This window comes from Zonotrichia leucophrys, chromosome 9 (assembly GCF_028769735.1).
Source record: "Zonotrichia leucophrys gambelii isolate GWCS_2022_RI chromosome 9, RI_Zleu_2.0, whole genome shotgun sequence".
Taxonomy (NCBI): domain Eukaryota; kingdom Metazoa; phylum Chordata; class Aves; order Passeriformes; family Passerellidae; genus Zonotrichia; species Zonotrichia leucophrys.
The window spans coordinates 17,375,676-17,401,909 of NC_088179.1; the positions used below are offsets into that span (position 1 = coordinate 17,375,676).

The following is a 26,234-nucleotide window of genomic DNA, read 5'->3' on the forward strand; positions in this document are numbered from 1 at the left end:
CAAAGCATGCTGTTAGCTGCTTTTCATTAGGTACCAGGAACCACAAATATTTTGGTGCTTCAGTGCTTGCCTACATGGTGGCTGAAAATTTGATACTTAGCCTATTCCTGGTTTCCCATATTGAAATGTTGCAGCTCAGTAGCCACTGTCTGGGAAAAAAAAAACCCTTCTGTTCTTTGGTGTCACCATCTTGCAAGGTAAAAGACAATTCCAATGTTTTTGTAGAGCGTTGGGCACATAAATTATGTTTCTCTGAACAACTTCCTAACAGGGGTATACACTGATTTTTACTAGATGGGGTTATTTCTTTCAGTCTGGAGGCTGCAGCCCCCGGGGCACAACCAGTCACCTCTCCCATGCCTGTGCAGAGCCCAGAGGATGCAGCACTGACTCTGGTTTGTGTTACTCCACAGCCTCTGGCTTTGTCAAGCTCTCCTGCTCAGTCCTGTTGACCCCAAATGCATTTGTCCAGTGATAATGGAAGTCAGTGGTTCACTCTTGTAAACTTTGTCATAAATGAGTATTTCTTTAGTTAATACCACCCTTTTAGTTACAGCTGGCAGCTGAGACAGATGCAGTGAACTCACAATGTTTCCTTGCAGTAAAGCAGAAAAGAAAGGGGAAAATGATTGAATCAAAGGCTCTTTGTTTTCTCTGGACATGACTCATTAGGAACACTTCTCTCCACTATTGCTGTGTGCAAACTTCTTAAGAGGATCTGGCTGTCTTGTGGTCTCTGAGCAGATGGTAGGAATTATATAAGAAGTCTGATGAGTTAGGTGTTTGATTGTATCAGGGTCTAGTTGTAATGAATGTATTACCTGCTAACAGCCTCCTGTTTGTCCTGGTCCTCCACCTACCAGACTAATCAAGACCTTAGTCCATGCCAAGGACAGGGAAACTCTCCAAAGTCTTCCCTGGTCTGCTGAGGTAATGGAAATGGCTGCAGTGTAATGTGGCAGTGTCCTTAATCATGGAATTTTACTTTGGTCATCTCTTTTCCCATGTGCTGATATAGCCCTGCTTAGCTTGTGAGATCTGGTAGGAGTACTGGTTCTTGTGGTTAAATTCTAGCTTTGATATCACTACTGCCTCTTTCCTTTCCCTGCAAACCAAACTCTCAGTTAATGGACTACAGCTGTGACAACACCGAGTGCTCAGCTAGGTTTGTGTGTTTCCTGGAGCTGTTAAGGGAACTAGATCACAAAGCTGAGTAGTACTGACAGCCTGGTTATTCTAACACACCAGTTTTTACTCAAGAATAAAGAACCACTAGTAGAATACTTTTTCTGTCTGTCCTGCCGTACCAATCTGCTCTTGGAACTGCTACCATTCCTTCCCCCCCCCTTTTTATCTGCAGCTTCACAACCTGTTCTTATCTGTAATTACTCTGTCAAAGAGCCCAATCTGCCATTTGCAGCAATAATGGATCATGTTGCTAAATCACGACTTTATTAGGCAAACTGTCACGAAATGTATTAGCAGAGAGAATCATTTTCTTTGTGTTCTGCTCCTGTTAACAGACTTCAGTGGATGGGAGAGTATATCTGAAAACGGTAACTGACTCAGAAGCCAGTTTATTTAATTTGCAAAGCCTGGAGGGTATTTGGCCATCTGTTTCCTGTTTAAACTGAGCCTTTTGGAAAACCTGGCCTGACCTTGCCAAAAGGACAGTTTGGATCTTTTATAAAAATTGAGACCCAGGAAACTTGATTTAATGAGAAATTCATCATTCACAACTCTTAATCAACACGGAAAACCAAAACAACAGAGCTTGGAAAAAGCAAGACTTGACCAAAGCAGTGAAACTTCAGCCAAGGTATCATTAGATTTTTTGGCTGTCTGACCCAGGAGATGAACTGTAGTCAGGGCTGGGCTGTGAGGACTCAGGGAGCTCTCTGCATGTGGGCAGGCCCAAGCAGTTAAGGCTGCACACATCAGCAGCATTGAGAGAACACTTTCCAATACTAACTGATGAGTTAGTGCCTGTGGCAGCCTGGGGAGGTGAGCTCTGGAAACTTGCAGACTAACTTTTGGAACTTCTCCTGACTATAGCCCCTTTGTTGGGCTGATGCTTTTCATTTGTTTTGGTTTTATTTCCCAAGGGAGTCAGCACATTTGGTGATCTCTAGTTAGAAGAGCTGCTGGCTATAGAACAGGACTTCAGTATAGCCCCTTATTGTCTCAACCATGGATATTTTTTGTGCCTGGGTGGGAAGCATGGGAGGGCTGGAACTGAGGAGTGGGAGATTGTCTAAGATCCTCATTGTGTTCAGGGCCTTGGCCTGCAGTTGTGGTTGCTTTCTGGTTTTACATCAGTTCATACCAATATACAGATTCAGCTGTGAGAGCTCTCAGAATTCAGCACTCACACCTCATTTGTCAATCACACTCTTTACACTGCAAAGCAAAATTAAATTTTCTCAACTGCCATAACCTTCTTTCCCCCTCGTATATTCCTTCCTCAAATACTTCAGCTGTTTTGTTCCACAGCTGAATTCTGGCCCCATCTTCACTGCAGCAGCTATCCAGGCTGCATTGGCTGCTGGAAAGTCTGCCCAACAGGAGCAGCTATGAATGCTGCTCTGTGTCCTGGGACTTAGGGGATTGACACACCTGAGAGTTTATGAAGGTCCAATTACCGTGGGTACCTTGTACAATCCTGATACTGCTTGTGTGCTATCTCTTCTAAATTTCATTAAAGACAAATTCCATGTGCTCAGTCCTTATGGCTATGGTGCTGACTGGAGACTGTCCCTGTTGGCCTTTAGTTTGTGCTGTCTGCCCTTTCAAGACACTGAATAGTATCTAGCTGGAAGGACTGGAAGAAATCTTGTGGTAACTCCCTAGAAAGAAAGGTTGATGGTCGAGGAAAAAGGGCTGCATCTTGTCAATCCACATTCTGCAGAAATTTGCATACTGCAGCAATTCTTGGATTAGTGTCAGGGAAAAAGTGGCATTAGCATTTAGATGTATGGAATTGCTGTCTTTTACTGAAGAGTTTTCCAGACACCCTTGGTATTTAAGGAGCTTCCCTTATATCCCTTATCCAAAATGGATGTAGATAATTTTCCTTTGTAACTCAAGTACTGCTTGAAGTTCAGATATGGGCAGGAAAAACCTACTTGTAACATATTTGTGGTATTTCTTGTCACTCAACACTTTACACATTTCTGCTCTCTTCTCATCATAGCACTTAACAATTTCTGAATACCAAACTCCTTCAGACTTCCCCCTAATTTCCTGGTGTGGCAGGAACTGAAGGTTTCCTTGTTTATTTCCCTGTCTGAAATACAGCTCTGCTGAACCATCTGAAGGTTCTGGCTGCAGCAGGAAGTGTTGCCTTCACCTTGGGGAATGAGATGGAGATCAGGAGCTGTAAAGGGCCTGTGGCTGAGTCAGAGGCAGGAGCTGCTGACTCCTAGTTGAATGTTCAGTCTGAGGCTGCTCCTAAGTGTCCTAGATTTGTTGCCAGTGGTGAAAGGAAGTCTGTGTTCAGTCTGCTTACATTCATTTTTTAGATGGCTTTTTATAGGAGAAGATCCCATGACAAAAATACACACCCACATACACAGAGTGCATCATCAGCCTGCCTCATCCAGCTCAGGGAAGAGGCCAGGGGAAGAAGAGCACATGTGTCAATGGAGATGCAGGAGATGAAATAAAAGGAGCACAAAGAGCTCCTCATTAGCAGGAGCATTAGAAGTACCCTTAGAAACGTGTAGTTTGAACAAATCTTGAGTATAACTGCAAATAAATTATCAAGTGTTAAAAGTAGGGAATCCAGGGGAATCTCTACCTTATCCTCCAGTGGCAAATATTGCTGCTTTAAACCAAAATATTCCAAGTTACTGCATCTTCCTCATTTGAAGTATATTCACATAGTTGAAATATGTGAATGAGAAAGTTTGGTGCCCAGAAATCCTGTGAATGCTCACAAGATACCAAGTATGAAATACCTTGGCACACACTGAGCTTTGCACAAAGAGCAGACAAATTTGGTATTAAATTTTCCTGGCTGTTACTGTTTGTGTCCAGGAGATGTCACTGAGAATCTGTAACAAACCAGCCTAACTGGGTATCTGCTGGTCTAGAGTGCAGCAGTCTGGGAAAAGCCTGACCAAACTTGCAAGACAGCATATTCTACATCAGTGCTGACTGCAGACAGTGCAGCGGGAGGTCCATCAGCATTTGGCATCACCCCAAGGCCAGTGGGGAGGTTAATGTGGAGGCTGTGGCTCTGCTCAGCATTTGAAATCCAATTCAGTGCAGTGTGAATAATGGCTTTCTTGCTTTCTCTCTTGGCTGAGACAGTTTTGAGTCTCTGTAGGCCTGTTTTCTCCCTAGCAAGGTGAGCTTAGTGAATGTTCTCACACAACTGAGTAATTTTCATATGTAATCAAAGCAATAACCAAGCTTCAGAAAGGAAAAGGGGGACTGAAGGTAATGTGCTGATGCCATGTCACCAGATACCAAGAAGGAAAAGGGTTTCCTTGTTCAAAATTCCTATTTTCTAGCGCTCTGAGTTTTACCATGTGCAAACATTTTATTTCACAGCATTCCAGCTCTCCTTGGCCAGAAAGGATTTTAAATAATCCAACTGAGGCTGTGAGGATAGGGCAGAGGCAGGATCAGGACTAGCAAGGGACTGTCCACTCTACAGAGAAATAGCCAGGAATTACTGGAGCACCTCCTTGCAATGACCACCAACAGAGCAGGAGAAACTGGTTTGTGGCATCAGCTGTGGTTATCAACAAGGAAAGGCAATGGTGGATGGGAGCAGCCTGGAAACAGGGATTATTTATGGGGTTTTAGAGGGTGCTTTCAAGGAATGAGAATGGGCTTCCCCCCCCCCGCTCCCATGCTCCTAATGGGATCATTTATTGGACATTTTCCTGAGGAAGGTAATTTACTGCCTCACAGCTTCCTCTTTTCTAAAGAGAAGCCCAGAAACTGGCTGTCCCTGGGGTAAGAGTCCTCTGTGTGTGATGAATGACTCAGAAAACTGTGTCTGCAGCACAAATACACTCAGTATTGGGTTGTTAGAGCCAATGAGCCTGGTCCAAAAAGTAGATTTACATAAAAATTGCAGAAAAAGGAGAAAGACTCAGGGAAAATATCCTTAATACCCTGTTTAAGGAGAACTAAGCAATAAGGTACCTGTAACAAAAGCTTTGTTTCATCATATTGCTTTATGTGCTGCTGCCCCCTCAGTCTCTTCTCAGCTTTGAGCCCAAGCTGGTGAGAAAACCCCTCATAACTTCTGTGTGGTTGGAGCTGCTGATGATTACTGGATGTGGGTGCTTTAGAAGGAGAAATATGTCCGTGCTTCCCACTTGAGTACTGACCAGTCTGTCCAAAGTCATAAAATCACCTTCTAAACTTTGACTTTTTTTTTTTTTTTTGCAGGAGGAAGAGGGAAGGATGGAGCACCCATTATAACCTTTCCAGAATTTGCAGGATTCAGTGAGATACCTGATGATGATTTTCTGAACGTGGTCACTTATCTAACCAGCATTCCCAGGTGAGACTAAGCACAAATTTCTGTTGATTTCCCAGAGAGTTTTGCTTCCCCAAAATGGCTCACTGATTTTAGTGGTGCTACCAGGACATACCAGTGCCTCTGCATCTCTCCAGTCATTATGAAACTTCCCTATCTACTGGAAGCCCTAGGAATTGTGTCGTGGAAGAGAGAGCTTCACACAGGGCAGGTTGAACTGAATTGGAACAGGAATAGATCTGAAGAGCAGCAGCAAAGGTAGCAGATCAAAGGGAGCTAAGAGGGGTTGTTTGTGAGAAGCCTCAGGGGCACTGGATGTAATGAGGGAAGGGCTGCTTCAGGAAGGAGCCATACTTACACAAGCCCCATGACTGCTTTTTCTCTGAGTACACTTTTCTATGCAGCTTTCCCTTTGCTGAGAAAGCAAGTGAGGTGCCCCATTGACAGGATTCTGGCAAGCACCATGTGCTTTCAGGTACTTCATTTCTTTGGAGATTGCTCTGCAGCCAGGATGTTTTCCTTGCTTTTTGCCTGCAGCTTTATAAGGATAGTGAAAAAAAAACTGACTTCCCCTCCTCTGAGGAAATGTGCTAAGGCTTGACTGCTGAATTATTTTTTGTTCATCTAAGAGAGCTTAAAATTTTTTTCAGTCCCCTGGTCCTGTCTCTAGACCATGGCTGTTTGTACTAGTGAGAAGCACAGCAACGATTTATCATTTCCTGTGGTCTTCTGCATAAAGGTGCTCAGAGGATCATAGCAGAAAACGTGCCTCCTTCAAGTCTGAGTGAGAAGTTTTACAGCTCCACCTACGTGTATTTGCCAAAGTCATGGCCAAAGGGTTGCCAAAGCAAGCTGAGAGAAACCACATACTGTGAACTTAACAGCTTCATTATTTCACTCTGCTCTGTGGGACTTCTGTTCAGCCAGGGGAAACTCTGTTTTCAGTATTTCCTTACCCCTTCAGGACTGGGAGAGTGACCAGCCTCAGGGTATGTACAACAGCAGCAGTAGCTGAGAAAACCATAAAAGTAGTTTTTCAGTTCTTTGTACTTGGTATGCAGGGAGATGATTCCCAGTGATTTTGTCACATGTGGGGAACCAGCATGTTACATTGTCAACATGACAGACAGAAACCCTTTGAGCTTCTGCAGCCTGTGTGGTGCCCAAAAGCACAGATGCATTCAAAAGAAATTAGCCAAATTCATGAAGGATTGCTCCATCAATGGCAGCTGGACACAATGGCTCAAATACAAACCAGGCTGAAGAAATTAATTTATTCCTTAATGCTGGGACTTGGGAGAATATATATAAAGAGAAATACTGTCCTTCTCATTTTCCTGCTGCCTTTGTCTCAGCAGCCACTATCTACCAATACTGGAGTCAGGGTGTTGGACTAGATGGACCTTTGCTTTGACACAGTTTCAGTTCTCTTCTATCTTCTCTTCCCCTGAGGAATCCCAGAGCCATGTGCAAAGAATGAAGAACTGAGTTTCAAAACTTTGTAAGTCAGGAGAGCTGTGATATACCTATTTTACAGATGTTGAGATACGTGTGAGTAATATCTCACTCCACAGACAGGATCACCAGAACTTGTGTTGAGTAAGTGACTGCTCAGTTTGCTCTAAATGACCTGTTCAAGGTCAAGCTGGGGTTTCAAGGTGCATTTTCTGCATACCAGCACCTTGGTTTGGCTCTTAGATTCATCACAGGTCACACTGAAGTGATGTGAATTTTCCAGGAAATTTATTGCACTTTATTGCAGTGCTTTTAGAAAGATTGCCTGCATTTTTTGAATCACCATTTGAAACTTGCCACTATCTCTGTAAATGGTGAGGGAGAAAGGTGTTAATTTAGAAGAAGAACCTGAGCAGCAAGCTTTGTGTGATTTATGACATAATTATGTAGAGCTCAAACTCAATGAGGCCCAAGCTGTGGATCTGTTTGGGTGCAGCAGAGCCCTGTCAATCTGCAGTTGGCTGGTCCATGCACACAGTGTCTCTGCCATGTACCTCAGCAAGCAGTAAAGCGTGTGCATTGTTGCTTTTGCCAGCACTGCTGTACTAGATAGGGCTGTGTGTAATATAACAGTATTCCTGTGTAATAGCCTGAGTATTCCTGTGTGTGATTTCACTGCTACTTGTCCACCTTTCACTTTAATTCTCAAGAAAGATGTGAAGGTATCCAACAAAGTGACTAAGAACAGAGAACAGTCTCTAACTCTTCTGCAGTTACAAAGTTCTGGCCATGAATCAGGTAAGAAGAGGTATAGTTTGAAAAGCACTTTATCCTATTTATCATAGAAAATACTTCCTTCTTCAGAGCTTAGTGAACCAGAAAAATCAGCATAATTTTCCAGGCAAATGTAGAGATAATATCTGTCTTTTATAGTGTCTGATTTTGCATATCCTGTAGAATAATGTTCATGCTAGTTGTGGAGATAAGCTCTGTGATTGCAGATAACATCACTTAGTGTTAGTAACTTTCTAAGTCCCTCTGGAATAATTAATCTTATATGCTCATCTGACAAAACATATGATAGGGTTGAAGATCAGCCCAGTGAGACTTTTGTCACCTGATTCATTTTCCCTGTGGTTCAACTGCTCCACCAAAGGAGTCTGCATACAAACACATCCACAGACACTCAGTAACATGGTGTATGTACATGCATACCTCTGTGCATGCACTAGATATCTCCAGAAATCCCTTTTTTACTTGCTTTATTCCATGGCCAGAATTCCTTTCTCTTTAGCTTGACATGGATTAAGTACTTTGATAAACAGATGTCCTTTTCTCCTTCCAAAAGAGGTCAGGAAATTCAACATCTCAAGTCAGTGTTCAAGGGCAAACCTGAATATAGAGGTGAGGATGGAAGAGTTCTGCTGATTGCAGATATTTCATTCAGGGAAAGAGAACCTTTCTGCCAGACATATGTAGATTGGGCAAATGTGACAGAATTTATTTTGGAGGCAAGCCTGATGTTTATCTGCTCTTCAGGATTGTCTTCAAACCCTCCTCTTCAGAGAACTAGAGAAACCCCAATGCATTTTCATAATGAGGGTAGAGATATTACAGTACTGACACTGAGAAAATTGTTAGAATGTGTGTGTGTGTTTGTTCCTAAACAAGCTTTTTCTGGATGCACACTGGAGTGGGGGTTCTCAGCTGTACGTCCACTTGTGCTGATGCTGCCATCTCAGCCAAGCCTCTTCCTGTGGCTGTGTGCCTGCATCCATCCCTTGGTGCCAAATGACATTCAGACCTTGGCATGGCCTTTCAGCATGCTGGTGAAATAGGATCCCTTGCTGACACTCTCTCTTTTCCCTGGTTAAATTTAGGACTTCATTAGTCCTATCTAGCTAAAAAGAAAAAAATCCCCAAAACCCCCCAACAATAACAACAGCAAACAAACAATCCCACAAACAAGCAAAACAACAAAAACCCCCTCCACATCAAAAAGCAAACATACAAGTACCATTGGCTTATCTCATTGACTACAACTGATGCTGTGCTGAACATCATTTGAAGATGAAGGGCCCAGGTTGACACTTTTGTGTTTAGTTTCTCTCACCCTTTCTGCAACAGACACAATATCTTTGTTGCCTTTATTTGAACATTATCAAGGAATTTCATTCTGTGGAATATTTGTTCAGCTACTGAAGGATATGTCTATGTGTATATCTAAGACTACTGAAGAGTATGTAACATTTGTGTATTTATAAAAGGTAAACCAGATAAATTGTCTTCCCTGTGCTTGAGAGGCTTTGCTGCAAACATATTTTCTGTTCTCTGCAGAGAGCTGCATGTTGCACTACTAAAGAGGAAAGGTCATGTATTGTCATTGAATTTTTAAATCCTCAGAGGAAGGATTGCTGTAAAAATACTGCATTGGAAAATTCAGTGTGTTTTCCTGTTATCAGTATGAACTACTAGGAGCATTTACATGGCATCCCAGTTTTGCACAATACTTTGGCTTTCAGTTTTTGATCCTGCAGATCTGCTACAAGAGCTCAGAGTTGTTGCTGTGTTGATAGTCTTCAGTAGATTATTGACATGAGTTTGGATAAAATTACCCATGGAAACAGTTCCTGAGTTGGTTCTTGTATGGACAGTGGAATAGGGATCAAGGAGATACTTTAAACCATTTTTTCCCCTGAACCTGTGATAAGATGTTTGATTGCACTATGTCCTCTGATTATGACATTTATACTCTTGCTGCCTGCCTCTGGTTTGTTCTGAGATGACTGAGCCATCCTGCTTTAGTGAAGGTTCTGGACACTCACTGTGTACTTCTTAGCTTCTCCAATGCTGAGTGCCCTTGGAAGGCAGAGAGAAGAGCAGTCCCACTGAAACCTGGCACTCCAGAGTGGAATTTTTGAGAGGGAAAGAGAGGATGGTGTATTTATGAGGTCTACAAAGGTGGAATGGAGCACCAAATCACTGCCTCCTAGATCCTCCTTGAAAAGCACCGAGAAGGAACAGGAACTGTTATTCTAGCCAATATGTTGAAAAGGATAGTTTGGAATGACTTGCAACCCCAGAACAAGTTTGTGATTGGCAAAATAGAACTCTTCATTTTCTGCTTTGCCTACCAGAATTCCTGGGGCTCTGTGTACACAAGTCAGGGGATACTGATGCCCTGGAGCTCAGTGCCCCTGTCAGGTGTCGGCATACTTGGAGAATGAAGACTGTAGGGGGGTGTCTAATTTTGCAGGAAAAAAAAAAAGATCTGGGGGTTTTGTCTTCAAAATAGCACAGTGTAATTTGTGATCCTGAACTATTCATGTCACCTAGGCTGGCAGCAGAGTAGCACGGCAGCTGAGAGATTCAGCAGATAAAATATTCATGTTTTGTGTAAGCTGCTAGCCTTATGCTGGAAAGAGAAATTTTGCTGGCTTTCCTTTTCATGTGCGTTTCTGCCAAATATTCATTCTTTCCACTGTACGTTGTGTTTTCATAATGGGCTCCGAGCGTGCTGTGACGGAGGCTGTGTTTTGCTGCAGTTCTCTGCCTTGGAACAGGAGTGTCTCCCTGTAACCCAGCACACCTATTTCATCTGTTTTGCAGTCTGGAGGCTGCCAGCATCGGATTCATCATCATCATAGACAGACGACGGGACAAATGGAGTGCAGTCAAGGCATCCCTGACACGAATAGCAGTAAGTGCTTGCTTTTGTTATTTATCTTCTAGAAATTAAAATTGTCTGCTGGACCTTCAGCACACGATACAGCCTCCTCTGCTCATTTTAAGCTCCCATTTTCTGGCTGTGGATGCAGATTCTCCCTGGTTCTGCAGCTCCTAAGTGTTAAATAAGAGAGGGAGGAAGCTGCAGAGACAAATTACACAGTCTTGTTTACTGCTGAATTAGGACAAATTCCTTATTTTCTGGGTTGACTGCAATATAAATTCTAATAATTTGAAGTTGGTTCCTAGAGGAGTATTAAGAGGTACCCCTTCTGTGCCCTGAGGAGGGATGACGTGGCCTGCTTATGAAAGAAATAGATCCCAAGGGATTTGTGTTTGCACAGTAGTAAATGATCTCTGTCAGAAATTCTTAATAGCTTATTTGCAAAAGTCAGAGCTGGGCACTGATTTCCAGTGCTAAAACAAGCAGCTGGTTTTATACATCTCTTACTAGGAGCATTTACTGTGAGAGGACCAAGCACTTACACACAGAGGTGTAGGATGGGGGGATGACAAAGGCGACTTTAAGTTCTTTCAAGGTATTTAGACAGAAATGTTTTTCATTCTCAGGGTTTTTGCTGCTCTCTTCAAGAAATTGTTCTTTTTTTATGCCTGATGAGCTCAGAGGAGTGTGAGAGATGTAGGCTGGGTGTTGCAGGCAGGGCCATATCTGATGAACATGTTGAGTGTCTGCCTGTGTGTAAAAATATGTGAGGTTAAAAAGATTCAAAACCCTTTGCAGAGTGAATAAGTAGGTCAACTTGGGGAACCCCTCTGTGCTACCAGCTTCCCTCACCAGTCCAGTGTGGGCAGCCAGCTTTGCCCTCTAGTGGCTGCAGCCTAAAAAATGGGAAAACTGGTGCGGTGGTGCAAGTGGGATTTGGTGGGATTTGAGTCTGGGGGAGAAAGGCAATAGTCAGGAATGATAAATCTGTATCATGAAACAACATGTGGGTGGGCAGTAAAATACATGGGTCAGTCTTCCTGTTGGGCAGTAAAATACATGGGTCAGTCTTCCTGGTGGGTTTGGAAACAGTGACAATGAGCACATGCTGAATGGACCAGCTGAGGCAATGAGCAGCTGGACTGAGCAAGGTTCAGTAAGCCCTACCTGCTTTGCCCTGCTGGTGAGGAAACACTTGGCTGAAAATTCCCTTGTAAGGTAGAAATGTGCCTTCTAAGAATTCTGTATTTCTTGCAGGGAGCATTTCCAGGGAACCTGCAGCTGGTGTTTGTCCTGAGACCCTCCCGCTTTATCCAAAGGGCAATCGCTGACATTGGCATTAAACTCTATCGAGATGACTTTAAAATGAAGGTACCGGTAAGCATGCAGTTTTTTGTCCATGCATTTTCTTTTCTCCATTTCTGCAGTTCTGGGCTCTCAGCAATTTCCCATAACCCATGATTGCAAGTGGCACCTGGGGCCTTTCATCTGGGTCTGTGTGGTGATGCCAAAGAGTTATTTAGCAGTGGATGGTTCGTAGTGTTTAATGGACACATTCCCATGTCTAGTCTAGTTAGAAAATGTGGCTCAGTTTTTGGCATTTTAACTCAGTGGAGATGTTCCCTTCATGTAAGCAGAGGCAGATCCCACTCCAGCAACAAACATAAGTATTCAGGACTACAGAGCAGTGGAAGCCTAAGGCTGAATTCTGCACTGTTTGATGGGTTATCCATGGCAGTGCTGACTGTCCCTCTAACATTGCTTATTCTGAATGTCTTTTATGATTCCCATGCCCTCAAGATTCAGAGTTTGTGTTTTAGTTATTTTTATATGCACTTGGCATATGTGTAGGTTGATGAGACTGTGATATGAAGAAGGTTATCAATCCTGAAAGAGTTGGAGATTATTTTATGAGGGGTCTTTTAGGAGTTGTTTTTAGCAGCATGTTTGCATGTGGTGTCAAAATTTTTAAAGTTTTATACATAAACTTGAATTATGATTATTGATGATATTTCATTCCTCGATCAGTCTCATACTGTGTTCCACAGTGACTTTACTGGAGGGATTTCAGATGACTGCTTTGGATTTTGCTTTTGGGTTTATGTTGTTTTAAAAAATACTTATGGGTCTTCTCCAACAAATTCTAGCTCTGTTGAAACTCAAGTTGGAGGTTCAGGTGTTAAAAACACTTTCTGCTTCTCCTGAAGTGAGAGACAGCATCTATTTATTACAGTGCATACAGGAAAGGAACACATTTGGTTACTGTGGTTAAATGGTAACATTTACTGTCTTTTGGTAAGGGGGGCTTTTTGGTAAAATGCAAACTTGATGAAAAAAATTACATTTGAATGCAAACCAAAATATTTTATAGTAGTTTAAAAAATGGATGTACCTATATTTAATATGCCACAATCTGTTGCTATAGCAACATTTCTACCAGTGGCTGCAGCCCAGAAAGGGACAACTTCATAAAGGACTGGCATTTTCCAGCAATTCAGCATTTCCTATACTTTTAGCAATTTATTTGACATCAGAGTTGCATTTCAAAACTTGGAAGGGATCAAAGTTGGAAGGGAGGTTAGTTCTAGGCAGGGGTCTGCATTAAATATGAAATGCTAACTTATCTTTCTTATAGGCAGGAAAATGAAGATATCAGTTTAGTTTGGGGTTGTCTTGGATATTTTGAGCCATCCTGGGTACGTCCACAGAGCTCTTAGACAGCAGCCTTACAAAGACTAAGAGCATGACACACCTGCAGCCTCCTGCCCAGATATCTGCAGGCAGCCTGTCAGATTTATAGACAGGCTGCCCACATATGTCTGATGCTATTCTAAGTTACTTGGGGTGGTACTACAGATGTTCTAAGTTCCTGGGATCTGCCATGCTCTCTGGAGGGGCTTTTCTCCTGTGTTGCTCATCCTAAAAATACCATCTGGGCATGCCCTGCATACCCCAGTTTCAGAGCAGGGAAGTTACTGAGAACAATGTCTGTTTGTCCTCCTTGAAAACAGCATCCTAAATGCCAAGCAGGAGAACAGGACCACAGAGTTCTTGTTCCATTGGAGATGTGCTTACTCAAGGAATTAGGGATCAGTACCTACCTTCAATATCATCATAATTTTTTAAATTGTTTGCATGTTGTTTGTTTGTGTTGTGTGTTTGGCTCTATGACAACATTCATGCTGTAACTGGTCCGTGGATAGGTGGCATTTTCTATCACAACTGTGAGTCAGGACCAAGACATGAGCATTCAAAAGGAGCTCCAAGAATATTGTGTGTGTTTGTTAAGGAAATATTTGTTTAATAATTTATTTGAGCTATCAGACTGAAAATATGCTCAGTAAAATAGATTTGCTGGGTTAAATCAATACTGGAATGAGTAGAAACCAGAAGATCAAAGAGGAGCTGGAAATAAAGGTTGCAATAAACAACCAGACACAAAAAGGAAATGCAGGATTTATATCACATTGACATACAAATGTGGGTAATAAAACCTCATCAGGTAAATTTTTATTGGGATAGTGATTTGATTAGATATCATTAGCCAGGATTAAGATATAGAAATATAGGAGACACAGCAGTGTTCATCTGAGATTAAAATCTGTGAATTCAAAAGGAACACCCAGAGATGTACCCAAGGAACCTCCCATCATAGGAAGAGAATTAAAGCATCTTCAGAACATACATAAAAGTCTGAACAATCTGTCCATAGCAAGTGCTTCCTTGAGCTTTTTAGTCTGTGACTTCTTTCTGACAGCCTAACCCATCCAGAGGCAGCCCCGCCACAGCTCCAGGTTCCACACTGACCCCTCTCTTCTAAACTGCTGCTCCTTGCACTCCCCAGCTGACAGACTGTGGCTGTCTCCTGTCTGGCAAGCAGCATGGGAGATGCTAATGCTCTCTCAGAGTGGGTTTTTAGATGGATGCTGGATTGCTCATAGGCTTTCTCCTGCAGGAATGCCTGCATGGTGAAGACCCACACCCTGTTGGGTAGCACCATAGCTGGCAATATTAATAGGTTTGTTTAGTGGCTCATGCTGAGCATACCAAGTTAAAACAAACACAAAATTCTTCCTAAAAGGAAACTGCATGACAGTGTACCTCTGTGCTTTCAGTGAGGTTTGAAGTATCAGAAGAGTTCTAGCTTGCCAGCAACATCTCTGATGGGGAAAAGCTACAAAGCAGTTAAGATTTACTTTTTCAAATGTGATTTCCAATTCAGAATTAGTGCATAGACTTTATGTTCCAGTATGAGGCCTTTTCAAGATGATGCAGCTTTTTTGAACTTTCTGGCTTTGATCATAACAGAACAGTGTTTCATAACACATTCAGGGAACAGTTTTTCCTTTAACTTTGGCTGAGATACCTTTCTTTGCCACAGTTTCTTCACCAACAAGATCTCCTTGTTTCTGTGTTTAAAGACAGAGGTTAAGGAGAAGATGGACTGCTGGAAGTGAAAAAGAACAGAGTGAGGGCCTACTTGAGAATTTTCAGCCTGTATGGGTCCCTGGGGCCAGATGCATCCTCCACTATATTCTTGTATCCAAGTCAGGTTAAAGTCTGGATGGATGGACAGCTACATGTGCTTTTAAAAACCAGTTTCATGATGGGTTAGGAGGGTAATGGTGATGGGGCATACTCTGCCTGAAAGTGGGCAAGAAGGGGAGAGTTGTAGTGATACCTGCTGGGACCTGCCCTGTTTGATGTCTTCATCAGTGACATGGAAGAGGCAAGAGGTTGCACTGTCATCAAGTGTGCAGATGACACTAAATCAGGAGAAGTAGATGGTAAACTCCAAGACTCAAGGAATGGGCTGACCAGCTTATTATTTTTTATATACCAAAGGAGCAAAGCAAAGTCCTGCAACTGGGAAAGAGTTTCCTTCCACAAGGATTTTCTTACTCAAGAAATAACTTATGTCCTTCCCTTCCAACAATAAAACAGTTTTGTTGTTGACAATGATTCACAGTGTAGCCTATCTGGGGAGCATCTCTGCAGAAAGGGAGCTGGGAACTTGGTGGACAGCAAGCTGTACCTGAGCCAGAGTGTGCCTGGCAGCAAAGGAAGCCATCAGCATCCTGCATTAACAGGAGCAGTATGAACAGGAGCATAGCCAACAGGTTGAGACAACCACTCATCCCCCTTTACTTGGCTCTAATTAATTCACATTGAGAACACCCTGAGTTTTGGTTCCCCCAGTACAAGAAAAATATTAACCTGGAGTAATCTTGGAAAGCCAAGAAGGTCAGGACTTGGGGCATGTGCTCTGTAAGAAGATGCTGAGGGAACTGTGCTTGTCTAACATGGAGAAGGGAAGGCTTAGGAGGGTTAATATGACATAACAGCAGCTTTCCAGTCCCTCCAGGCTACTGGGCACTGCAGCCAGCTTGTGTGTGGTGGTAGGATAAGAAATAACTGACATCAAGTGAAACAAAGGCAGCTCTGACTTGACATAAGGAAAAACTTTCTTACCACAATCAGGCAGAAGACCAGACTGCCCAAAGAGGTTGTACAATCTCAATCACTGGATGTTTTTAAGTCTTTGATGGATAAAGACCTGAGCAACCTGGTTTGATCTCACAGCTGACATAGCTTTGAGAAAAAAGTTGGACTAGAGAGCTGAGGTTCCCGCCAACCTGAATTATTTTAGAAAGATTCTGTAACAAAGATCAGCTAAAAACTTGTTTGGGTTTTTGTTCTTGAGGCTTTTCTTAGAGCACTGTTAGCCTAGAATATGCATCCTCTTGTCTCCATACATCTGCACTCATCTCACTGTCCACAGTGTTTGTCAGTGTATTTACCATGCTCCATTGGAGCCTGCTGACATGCAGAGCCACTTAAGCTTTCTTTAAATAGGATCAAGTAACACATTTGACATGTTTTTGACATTTATTTATTTAAAATTCTTAATCATTTGTGCTCAAATTTTTATTCTTCTGTTGCTGAAATCCTGGCAAATCTTCTAGCTGTTGGAACAACAATAAATGAGTGTTTCTTGTGTAACCACTTGTGTTGACAAATTTACAGTGGTTGCCAAAAGTTAATGCTGCTTATCTGAAGATGAACTCAAATCTTGTTTGGCTTTCTTCAAGCAAGTCTAGTGGTAAGGAGATTCTAAAGTAAAATAATTGATCTAGGTGTATTTTCTCCTTTCTCTTCCATTATGATTTTAAATGGAAAAATGCCAGTGAATTCAGTGAACATACAGTGCCAAAAAAATCAGAAAACGGAAAGAAAAATCTTATTCTCAATGGTTTCATTTCAGCACTTCCCTGGATCAAGTGGTTTGTGTTGAAGAAGATGTTTAACTTGCCTGTGCCTCCATTTCTCTGTAAATAAATGTTATCTAGAGAATAAATTATGTTATGGAAGTTTGTGTGAACATTATGAGTACCATACTTTTGGTCTTGATGCACATGCAAAATGAGTCAGCCCAGCAAGGAAGAAGATGATGTCAAACCAAGGTTAGTTCAAAAATGTCCATGTACACATTGAGAAGGCAAAATGTAGGGAAAATAAACTGTGGCCATGGCATGAGAAAATGCAAAATGAGAACTGATGGCCTCTGGTGGAACTGCAGTGGTCATCTATGTTCAGGCAAACCCAGATCCTAGGAACACTGATTGGAAGGCTTGTTATTTCTCTCAGTCCAGTGTGTTTGGATTCCTTTCAGATCATCATGTTAAATTCTGTCTCTGATCTGCATGGCTACATTGACAAGAGCCAGCTGACGCGGGAGCTGGGAGGGACCCTGGAGTACGGGCACAGCCAGTGGATCCATCACCGCACGGTGAGTGCTGCTCTGCACATCACACCTCAGCTGCCCAGGCACAAATGCAGAGCAGCCACTCAGCAGGAACTTTTCAGTTGCATTGCAGCCTCTGGATTCTGCTAGGGACTCGGGGAAAGAGGAAATCCATGACTCAAACAGAGAAAGGCAAATTCCCCAAAAGTTTGTAATGGAAGCAGTAATTGTATCTCACTGTGTACCTGGCCCAGGGCCTAAGAGTGTCGTGGTATTCTTACTCAGCAAGGCCTTCTCTTGCCTTTTCAATAATTGATGGGATTCATAGGCCTTCAGCTGAAATTGAAAATAGGCTGTCGTACTTTGCTGACTTTACAAAGGTCAAAAGTAAGGTCAAAAATCTCACTTTAATGATTAATTATGTTCATGCTTTTAAGAGAATAAAAATACTCAGGGCACTGTATTTTTTTTTCATTTCTATACTATACAAGCATGCTGGGTCTTATTTTGGGTAACTGAAGAACAGTTGCTAGTAGGAAGGCAGAAAGACTTTTATTCTATTGAGGAAACTTGTACAGGTTAGATTGCTTCCTTTTTGGGCTGGTTAATGCATTTCAGTGTCTGCTTCAAAACAATGTAAACAATTCATTATGGTACCCAGTTAAGATGACAGTTCACAAAAAACAGACTCCAAACTCCGGCACATTAGCAGACAAAATATTGTTTCATTCTTCCTAAGCAAAAATGTGCCAAGCTGGGTCATGATCCTGGAAAAGTAATTAATTTCACAGAGAGTTTATACAATGTTTGTGTCTGTCTTTGTGGGCCTACTTGCAAGACTGATAGATTAGAGCCCACACCCAATGTAAGCCTCCATGTTTTGCAAAGATCTGAGCAGCTCTGGGTTTGATGAGCTAGTTACACCTAACCCATAAAAAGAGCTTTTCTGAGGTAATTTAAGTCAAACCACTTTTGTCATTTTCTTGCTATAGTTTTTTTTGTGCTTTTCTGTCCTTATTAAATTTTAGTCTCCTTGAGAACCACCAAATATTTCAGCCTTCTAAATATGCAAACATAGAATCTGAATTTTGTTTAGCATTGATTTTCTACATTTATAACTGTGTTGACTATAATGAGGTTGGAGTTGAAATGAGTGAACAGGCTTATGTGTCAAAAGTATCAAAAATATGAAACCATCCTTGCAGGAAGGGGAAGTGTGAAGAAATGAATCATCTGTAAGAGCTTTCAAACAGCAAAAGGTCTGAAAATATGAAGGGGATAAAAAGAGGCACAAGAAAAGTTGTAATATTTATTAATGACAGGGGTCTACATAAAGCAATAATATATATGTAGGTAAAATATGCAAACAAAATGAGCCAAGAATTTGTAGGAGTAGGGCTATGTAATCCCCAGAGGTTTTGGTTAAATTTGTTAGAAAAAAATTTACCAAGCACAGAGACTGGAAAGAAACCAATCCACAGATGTAACTTAGGTACATGGAACATTTTATTGCTCATATGCACAGGAGAGAGTGGGGGCAAGCAGGCTATTAAGTGAAACACTGACAAGTTCATGGTGCAGTCAGCCAAGGAATATCTGCTGGATAAGAGGCTGTCACCAGGGAAGTGTCAGCTTCCATGGCACCTTGAAACAATCTGACTTCCAGCCTTGCTGAGCTATGGTCTTCATGGCCTTTGCTGCTTCTCTCAGTGTTCTCATGTCTTGTCCTGCCAGTGCTTTTCTTCTGAAAAAGCTTTAAAACCTGGCTAAATGGCAGTGACACAGCAACCTCCTTGCATCATTCACTGTTTCTGCTCTCCTCTCTTGGCTGCCAGGAGCCTGTGGACTTTCTTGCCCCCAGAGTGCATTTTTGGCTTTCAGTAAACGGCCTTTGGTCATGGATGGCCATGTCTGTGTTGCAGTCAGAAGTGTGACATTTCAGCCAACTCTAATCCAGTAGTTCCAGTGCTGAGAACAGCAGCATACACTAAGAGCATGTGTGGGTCTGTACTGCTTGTGCTGAAAGCAGACATGAATTTATGGGGGAAAAGGGAAGAAGGCTGTGAACTCTGCTAGCATTCCTTCATGGGGGCATGTTTGAGATCACAAATATGGGCTAATTTCTCTCTACACCTTTTGAATGATGATCTACCTCCAGTTTGTTTTTCACTGAGCACACAGCATAATTTCATCTGTCACAGTTGCAAACAATGAATTCCCATCATTGCTGGAGAAAGGAATGCAGTTTGCAACAGCTACATGGTGTTTGATTGGGTGTAAGAGCATCCTTAGTGCTTGTTGACTGACTCAGACCTGTGGGGGATTAGATCAAAATGTACAAAGAATAAAGAGCTATACAGAACAACACAGCCACCCCCAAATTTGGGCAGGATCATGGAAAAACATCCCGTGCAGTTACTTGCTACTAGATATAAAGTGTCACAGGTCTGAACATTATATTCTGCTCTAAGAAGGTGGCATTGATTTTTTAGCCTTCCTCACTTCCCCATTCTTCATTAAAACCAGATTTCTGGCAAGTTTTGTGTTGGTGCACCCAAGTGATAAAGAAACAGCAATGATCCCATGAATTTATGCATTTTAACTGTATTTGTAGTTACTTGTTCCTGTATTTGTGTACTAGCATGGACAGATGGGAGGGAGGGACTGGAATGCATCTCATACAGATAGGCAAGATGGAGATGCACATATTCAGAAGTCAGGGGAAGACAGATTACTGCTGAGTGAACAATGGCTGTATAAATATAAAGGCTTTGCCCTATATATTTTAGTAGTGTTCTCAACTTAAATAAAGCCTTCATTAAAATTTTTAATGCAACAGAATTTCCAAGCAAGCATGGGCAGAGGATCTGAAGTTCCAGGCCTGCCTTTGAAGCTGATGTCCTCCTGTGGTTTCATTATGTCTGCTGAGCTCTGGGAGATCCCCATTGGCTCATGGAGGTGACAATATGTGCAGACCTGAGAAAAGATCATTTGTGGTTGATTTGTAACTTTAAGCACATCCACCCAAAAATAGGCAATGTGACCAGCTTTACAGGCATGTAATACTTGCAGCACGGTGTGCCTGAAGCATGAAGGGTTGTTAAAGGGCTAAGGGTAAATAACCAATCTGTGACTTTATGCTTTTGCTTTTCCAGGCTATTGAAAACTTTGCAATGACAGTAAAAACAACAGCACAGATGCTACAGAGCTTTGGAACAGACTTAGCAGAGACTGAACTTCCCAACGACGTGCAGTGCACAGAGGAGCTTCTCTCCTCACACACCGAGCACCACAGCAAGCTGAAGGTGATTGCTGCCCCACGATGGCTCCAGCAGTGTAATAGATGAGCTCTGACCTAACAAAATTTTCTGCCATCACTTGGCAATCCATTGTCTGGAAACCACTGAGGAGGAGGACAGACACCTGGGTTCAGGAGGTCAATTTGATTCAGCTGTGGAAAAAGCACATTTTACAGCTTCAGGAATGATAGAATGGGGATGTGTCACTTCCACTGTGTGAGAGGGAGTAAAGGGGTCAGATCTGGAATAGCATGGGCCCTTGACGAAGAGTTTATCAGAAAGGATGGATTTATATTGGAGCAGAAAAAGAACATCTGTGAGGATAGTCAGGAATAGAATGATCTAACTAGATGGTGACTGTTGTTTTGTTTAAAAAATAAATTTGGGCTAGTTTGGCTTTGCAGAATAAGGATCAGAAGTAAATATTACTGCTTTCAGCAAATGCCTTAGGTTAAACACAAGATTAAAAATACTACTTAAGCTATATTAGCACAAGAACAATTTTTATGGAAGAACTGTGCAGTGATGTGGGGATTCGTCATCTGACAAGTTAACGTTTGAGCCTCTTTGTCTTTTTTATTGCTCATCTTTCATGCTGGGAAGACACTTCTGTGGATGACTTCTAATAGCTGGTGTACTACGGCTCAGCATGGCACAATGTTGTTTGAGGAAATTCCATTAAGAAGTGCAATGTCTCAGCCCAGTCTCTCAGCTCACAATCTACAGCATACATTCAGTTTGTGGTAGAATAATTTATTCTGCAAGTGGCCTGGTCAGATATGCAATCTGCTCAGAAATTGCATACTGCTCAGAAATTCTATTCCTCTTCTCAGAAATAGATTTACTCTTCAAAGTTAAAAGATTTAGGTCTCTGCATTTGCTAGAAAAACATACCACCTTTGGTAAGCATTTATATTTTGTTTCAAGTATTTTGTACCTATGAAAGGATCCTCCTTTATCATTACTCTGTTGTCATCTAGGAGATGTGGGTGTTGTTAAAAGTACATACAATTTGGTTTTTGGCTTGTTTTTTCCCCTCAGGATGAGCTGAAGCTGGCAGTGAAGCAGGGGGCCACCTTACTGACGTGCATCCGGGAGCCAGTCACCCGAAGTGCCAACAGCAAACTCAGTCCAGATGAACTGGAAAATGTGGCCACCGTGGAAAGGTCAGTGGAGCTCAATTACCTCGTGCAACTTGCTGATTTATTCCTAGGAGATGCAGATGTAATTTAAATAATTTAAATATGCAGGTTATAAATTACCACTGGTTCACATACTCAGGATTTATGGACAGGTAAGTCCAAGAAGGAAATAGCTTAGAGGAAATGACTTGATTAGACTGCCACGGCAGGTTCAAACAAGTCCTGAATTTCTTGGTAATTTTTGGTCAGATCACAAACTACCTGGCTGAAGATTTCAGGTGGGACCTATTTCTCCATAACATGTATGTCCTCCAAACTTCTGTACCTGGCTAGAAAGTAGTACCTGAGTCTCTGTGAGATGAGTGGGTGATGTGCTTGTGAGTGTCTGTGGAAACACTGGGGGAAGAGCAGATGAAGATGATACCTGAAACATTCTGTGTGTCACAGATCCAGAGAAACCCAGTGAGAGAACCCCCCTTTCCTTCCTACAATGCTAGTTATTACCATAAAGCTTTTAGTCACCATGTAGAACTTTCTGCTGTGCCATGTGATGCAGAGCAAAGAGAAATGCCGTGCTAGGGTTTCAGTGTGTCTGCATTAACTGGGAACAAAGGTGCTAAAAGTAAAGCTGAGCTGATATTTTTCACTGAATACTTTAAAATCCTTTGAACAGTCATCCCAAAGGAATTTGTGAATTCATCTTGAATTCAACAACTAGCTTTGATTAAAAAAAAGTTTTCGAGGGACAGACTGAAAACAGAAACTTACTTTTGAGACAAATAAGAGGGAGCTATTGGCATTTACCCCAATAACTTGATGATTTCATGCATGAAACTTGATTTCAGCATGCACTGATCCCTTATCTCCCCAAAGAATGCCCATCTATTGAAATACAAGATATTCAGAGAACACTTCCTTTTCATTTTTTCTACTTGTTTAAAACTGTTCTACTTCGTAATTAATGGACCACTGAGAAACTGTGAGGATGACTCACTGAAGATATGACACCTTGGGATTAATGTCTTTGCAAATAAATGTTTCATCATTTACACAAAGTAAAACAATGTCCATGGGAGTCATTATGAGCTCCTAATCTATTGTTTTTAATGGACTGGGAAAAATTATTTAGCCCTTGCCTATTTCTGAAGGGTGAAGAAAATTAACAAGTTGTAGAGTTCTGGTTTAATCATTCCATGAAATAATATTTGCCTCATATTCAATCTGCATAATTTGGGGATGGATTGTCTTTGAGGCACTGGGTGGAAGCTAGGGAATGACAGCTGCCCTTGGCTGCCAGCACATGGAACAACTCCGAGTCTCTCTTGCACATCAGGAGGCAGGACTGTACCTGCCACAGTAGATCCATGTAGTTGTCACTCGTCTGTCACATTCCTGCCTGTCCTACTGCAAATTTCATTCTCTTTTGCTTATGAGAGTGTTGACACAGAGCCCTCTTAGATAAGTTTAGGGCTTCCCACCATTTCCCTGCTCTGCTTTCTGCCATCACTTACTGTAACTTAAAAGAAATTATATATAGGAAATAAGTACATTCTATTCATTATAATTTCTTAACAGGTTGTTGGCTCAGTTGGATGAAACAGAAAAGGCTTTTGATCAATTTTGGACCAAGCATCATCTGAAACTAGAACAGTGCCTGCAGCTTCGACACTTTGAACATGATTTCAGAGAGGTATTTCTTTGTTCATGCTGTCTAGCCTTCCCTGGTAAATAAGGTCAAATTCTACCCATACTTAGAGTATACCAGCAGTCCAAAAAGGAGGTTGGGAGAGAAGATCATTATGCAATAGGAAATGAATATTCAAAAATTAAAGTCTTGACAGCTTTCAGATGTCTTACAACACTTGAGTAAGGCACAGTGAAGAAAGTGCTGGACTGTGAAGGCAAAATGTGGAACACCAATAAGTAAATTTACCTTGATAAATAATTTTGCATTTAGGTGTGAAGTTATCAAACATAAATTCTTCTGTGATGGTAAGTCACCAATCCCACCAGAGTCAAAGGAATACAGTTCAGAAAGCCCAACTGTTAGCCTAGAGACTGGAGTAATACAGATTCTGAAGTTAGATAAACTTTGGAGTTACAAGTTGCCAAAACTTTGTGGGCCTAATTAGTGAGAAGCAGGGAAACTCTTTGAAGAATAGGTGTTTGTTTATTTATTGCTTGGATTTTCCATTTTGGAACAAACTGAAAGACTAAACTTGAGATGCAGACTTTTCTCAGAGATGTAGGAGAATGTTTGTTGTAATTTTTATCAATATCTTGTGATGGGGTTTTGGGTAGATTTATTTTGTTTTGGTTTATGTTTTTGTTGTTGCTGTTTTTTAGGTAAAATTAACATTGGATAATCTCATGGAAACACAAGCAGGTTTTACTGACATTGGAGACAGTGTGACTCGAGTTGAGAACCTCCTCAAGGAACAGAAACATCTGGAAGAGAAAGGACAGGTTTGCTCTCAATTTAGTATTCTAGCTGCTATAGACATGGTATTCTAGACACTTGCCACTGTCCTTTTTTTTTTTGTGTCCAGATTTACTCTCTTCTCATGAGTCATTACTTTAAATTGCAAACCACACATCCTAATTTCCAGAAGCCAGGGTTGTTCAGACCCAGCACTTCCATTTAATTGCTTGGAAAACTAGGGGGAAAAGTAGGGAAAAACTTGTATAATGAACGTCCCCAGTATGTGAGAAAACAGAAGTGGGCTCCATAATCTCAGTGGGCAACCTCTTCCAGTGTTTGGTCACCCTCACAACAAAAATGTGCTTCCTGGTGTTCAGATGGAACCTCACAAATTTCAATATACTCATTGACATGGAAGCTGGCCTTCAATTCAATATAAAGTAAGACATATCAGCTATATTAATATTCCAAACCTTTATCCCCAGGCTACAGCAGGTGTTACAGAGAAGGATTTTCCTTATTATGCATGTAATTCTAACTTTGGATTTTTCTCATTAATTTCACAGGAACCTTTGGAGAAGGCCCAGTCTCTGGCTCTCCATGGAGAACAGCTCATCCAAAACAACCATTATGCAGTTGACTCCATTAGACCAAAGTGTGTTGAACTCAGGCGAATTTGTGATGATTTTACCAATGAGACCAAGAAAAAGTATGATATTTTGGGAAAGTCTCTTGAGCTGCATAAACAGTTAGATAAGGTGAGTGAACCCTCTCAGATAACAGCTCTGGCCAGGTTCTATTAAAAATGAAGGATTTTATTAGCTCAGGTAATTATGATGAAAATAAAAAGTTGTTTGTTTTTTCTCCATTTTATTCAGTAAATATTAGTATAAATATTGGAGCTTTGCATCAGTTCAGCAAGTTCAGTTCTGCACATGCTGATAGGGTGACTTGTGGGCAGGATCTATGGGCAGGCATACTATGAGTAACATTGATCCCCTTTTAATGACATGTTAGGGCAAATCTGCTTTTCATAGAGTTGAAGCAACAGCTGACAACTTGGACTGTCAGTGATGATAAGTCCTTCTTCCCCCACTTTTCCTTGAAGGCAAGCCAATGGTGTGAAGCTGGAATCTACCTCTTAGCTTCCCAAGCTGTGGACAAGTGCCAGTCACAAGAGGGAGCTGAAACTGCACTCGTTGAAATTGAGAAGTTCTTGGTAACAGCTAAGGAACACCAGCTCTCCAACCCAAAGGAGTTCTACAATCAGTTTGACATGATCCTCACCCCTGAAATAAAGGTAAAACCCCTCAGATGTGCATGTGCTCACTTGGAAGTTAAACATTTCCTATTGCTTTGTCCATGAAAGTGTACTGGGCTATATATTTGAGTCTGCTAAAATATGCCTCTTTCCCTCCACTAAAAGGGCACAGAGGTCAGTATTTGTGGCAGTAAGTTTTACTCATAAGAGCAGTCATGCAACACTTACGCCATTTTCTTCAGAGCAGTGCTAGGAACAGTTTGAGTCACCATGTCTTGGTCAGAGAGACTGTGATCTGGGCAGAGTGTGTGGGCTGCAATAAACTGCAGCACAGTGTGATCTCCAGCTCTAGTCTGAGTCTGATAATACAAGTCTTTTCTTCACTCACTCAGTCCAGCACTGACAACCATTTGTTGTTTGCCTTTTCTTTGTCAAGGCCAATGCCCAAAGAATTGTACAAAAACTCGAAGATGTGCAAGAAATGTTTGACAAGAGGCAAGTCAGTCTGAAGAAGCTGGCAGCCAAACAGACCCGGCCAGTACAACCTGTTGCTCCACATCCTGAATCTTCCCCAAAGCGAGCATCACCAAAGATTACCAGACCAGCAGCAGTAGGTAGGCACTGAGCAGCTGCTTTCAGACTCACACCAATGTTTTGTCCACATGGTCATGTTTGATTTTTGTTATCAGAATGAACATTTTGTTATCAGAAAGAACACTTGAATTTGATGTGCAGTGTCA

General features: G+C 41.7%; 1 protein-coding gene across 6 annotated transcripts in view; it reads left to right on the forward strand.

The window, feature by feature from the left end:
• MCF2L2 (MCF.2 cell line derived transforming sequence-like 2) overlaps positions 1–26,234 on the forward strand; it is a 151,118-nt gene that overhangs the window by 37,798 nt on the left and 87,086 nt on the right. For 5 of the 6 annotated variants that reach the window (XM_064720927.1, XM_064720928.1, XM_064720929.1 and 2 more), the window contains exons 3-13: positions 5,410–5,524; positions 10,565–10,655; positions 11,883–12,002; positions 17,299–17,415; positions 20,526–20,675; positions 21,711–21,835; positions 23,387–23,501; positions 24,158–24,277; positions 24,800–24,991; positions 25,342–25,533; positions 25,931–26,108. In XM_064720927.1, the coding sequence (XP_064576997.1) occupies positions 5,410–5,524; positions 10,565–10,655; positions 11,883–12,002; positions 17,299–17,415; positions 20,526–20,675; positions 21,711–21,835; positions 23,387–23,501; positions 24,158–24,277; positions 24,800–24,991; positions 25,342–25,533; positions 25,931–26,108 (1,515 nt within the window). The remainder of the gene's footprint in view (positions 1–5,409; positions 5,525–10,564; positions 10,656–11,882; positions 12,003–17,298; positions 17,416–20,525; positions 20,676–21,710; positions 21,836–23,386; positions 23,502–24,157; positions 24,278–24,799; positions 24,992–25,341; positions 25,534–25,930; positions 26,109–26,234) is intronic. The other variant, XM_064720926.1, reaches the window with a different exon arrangement.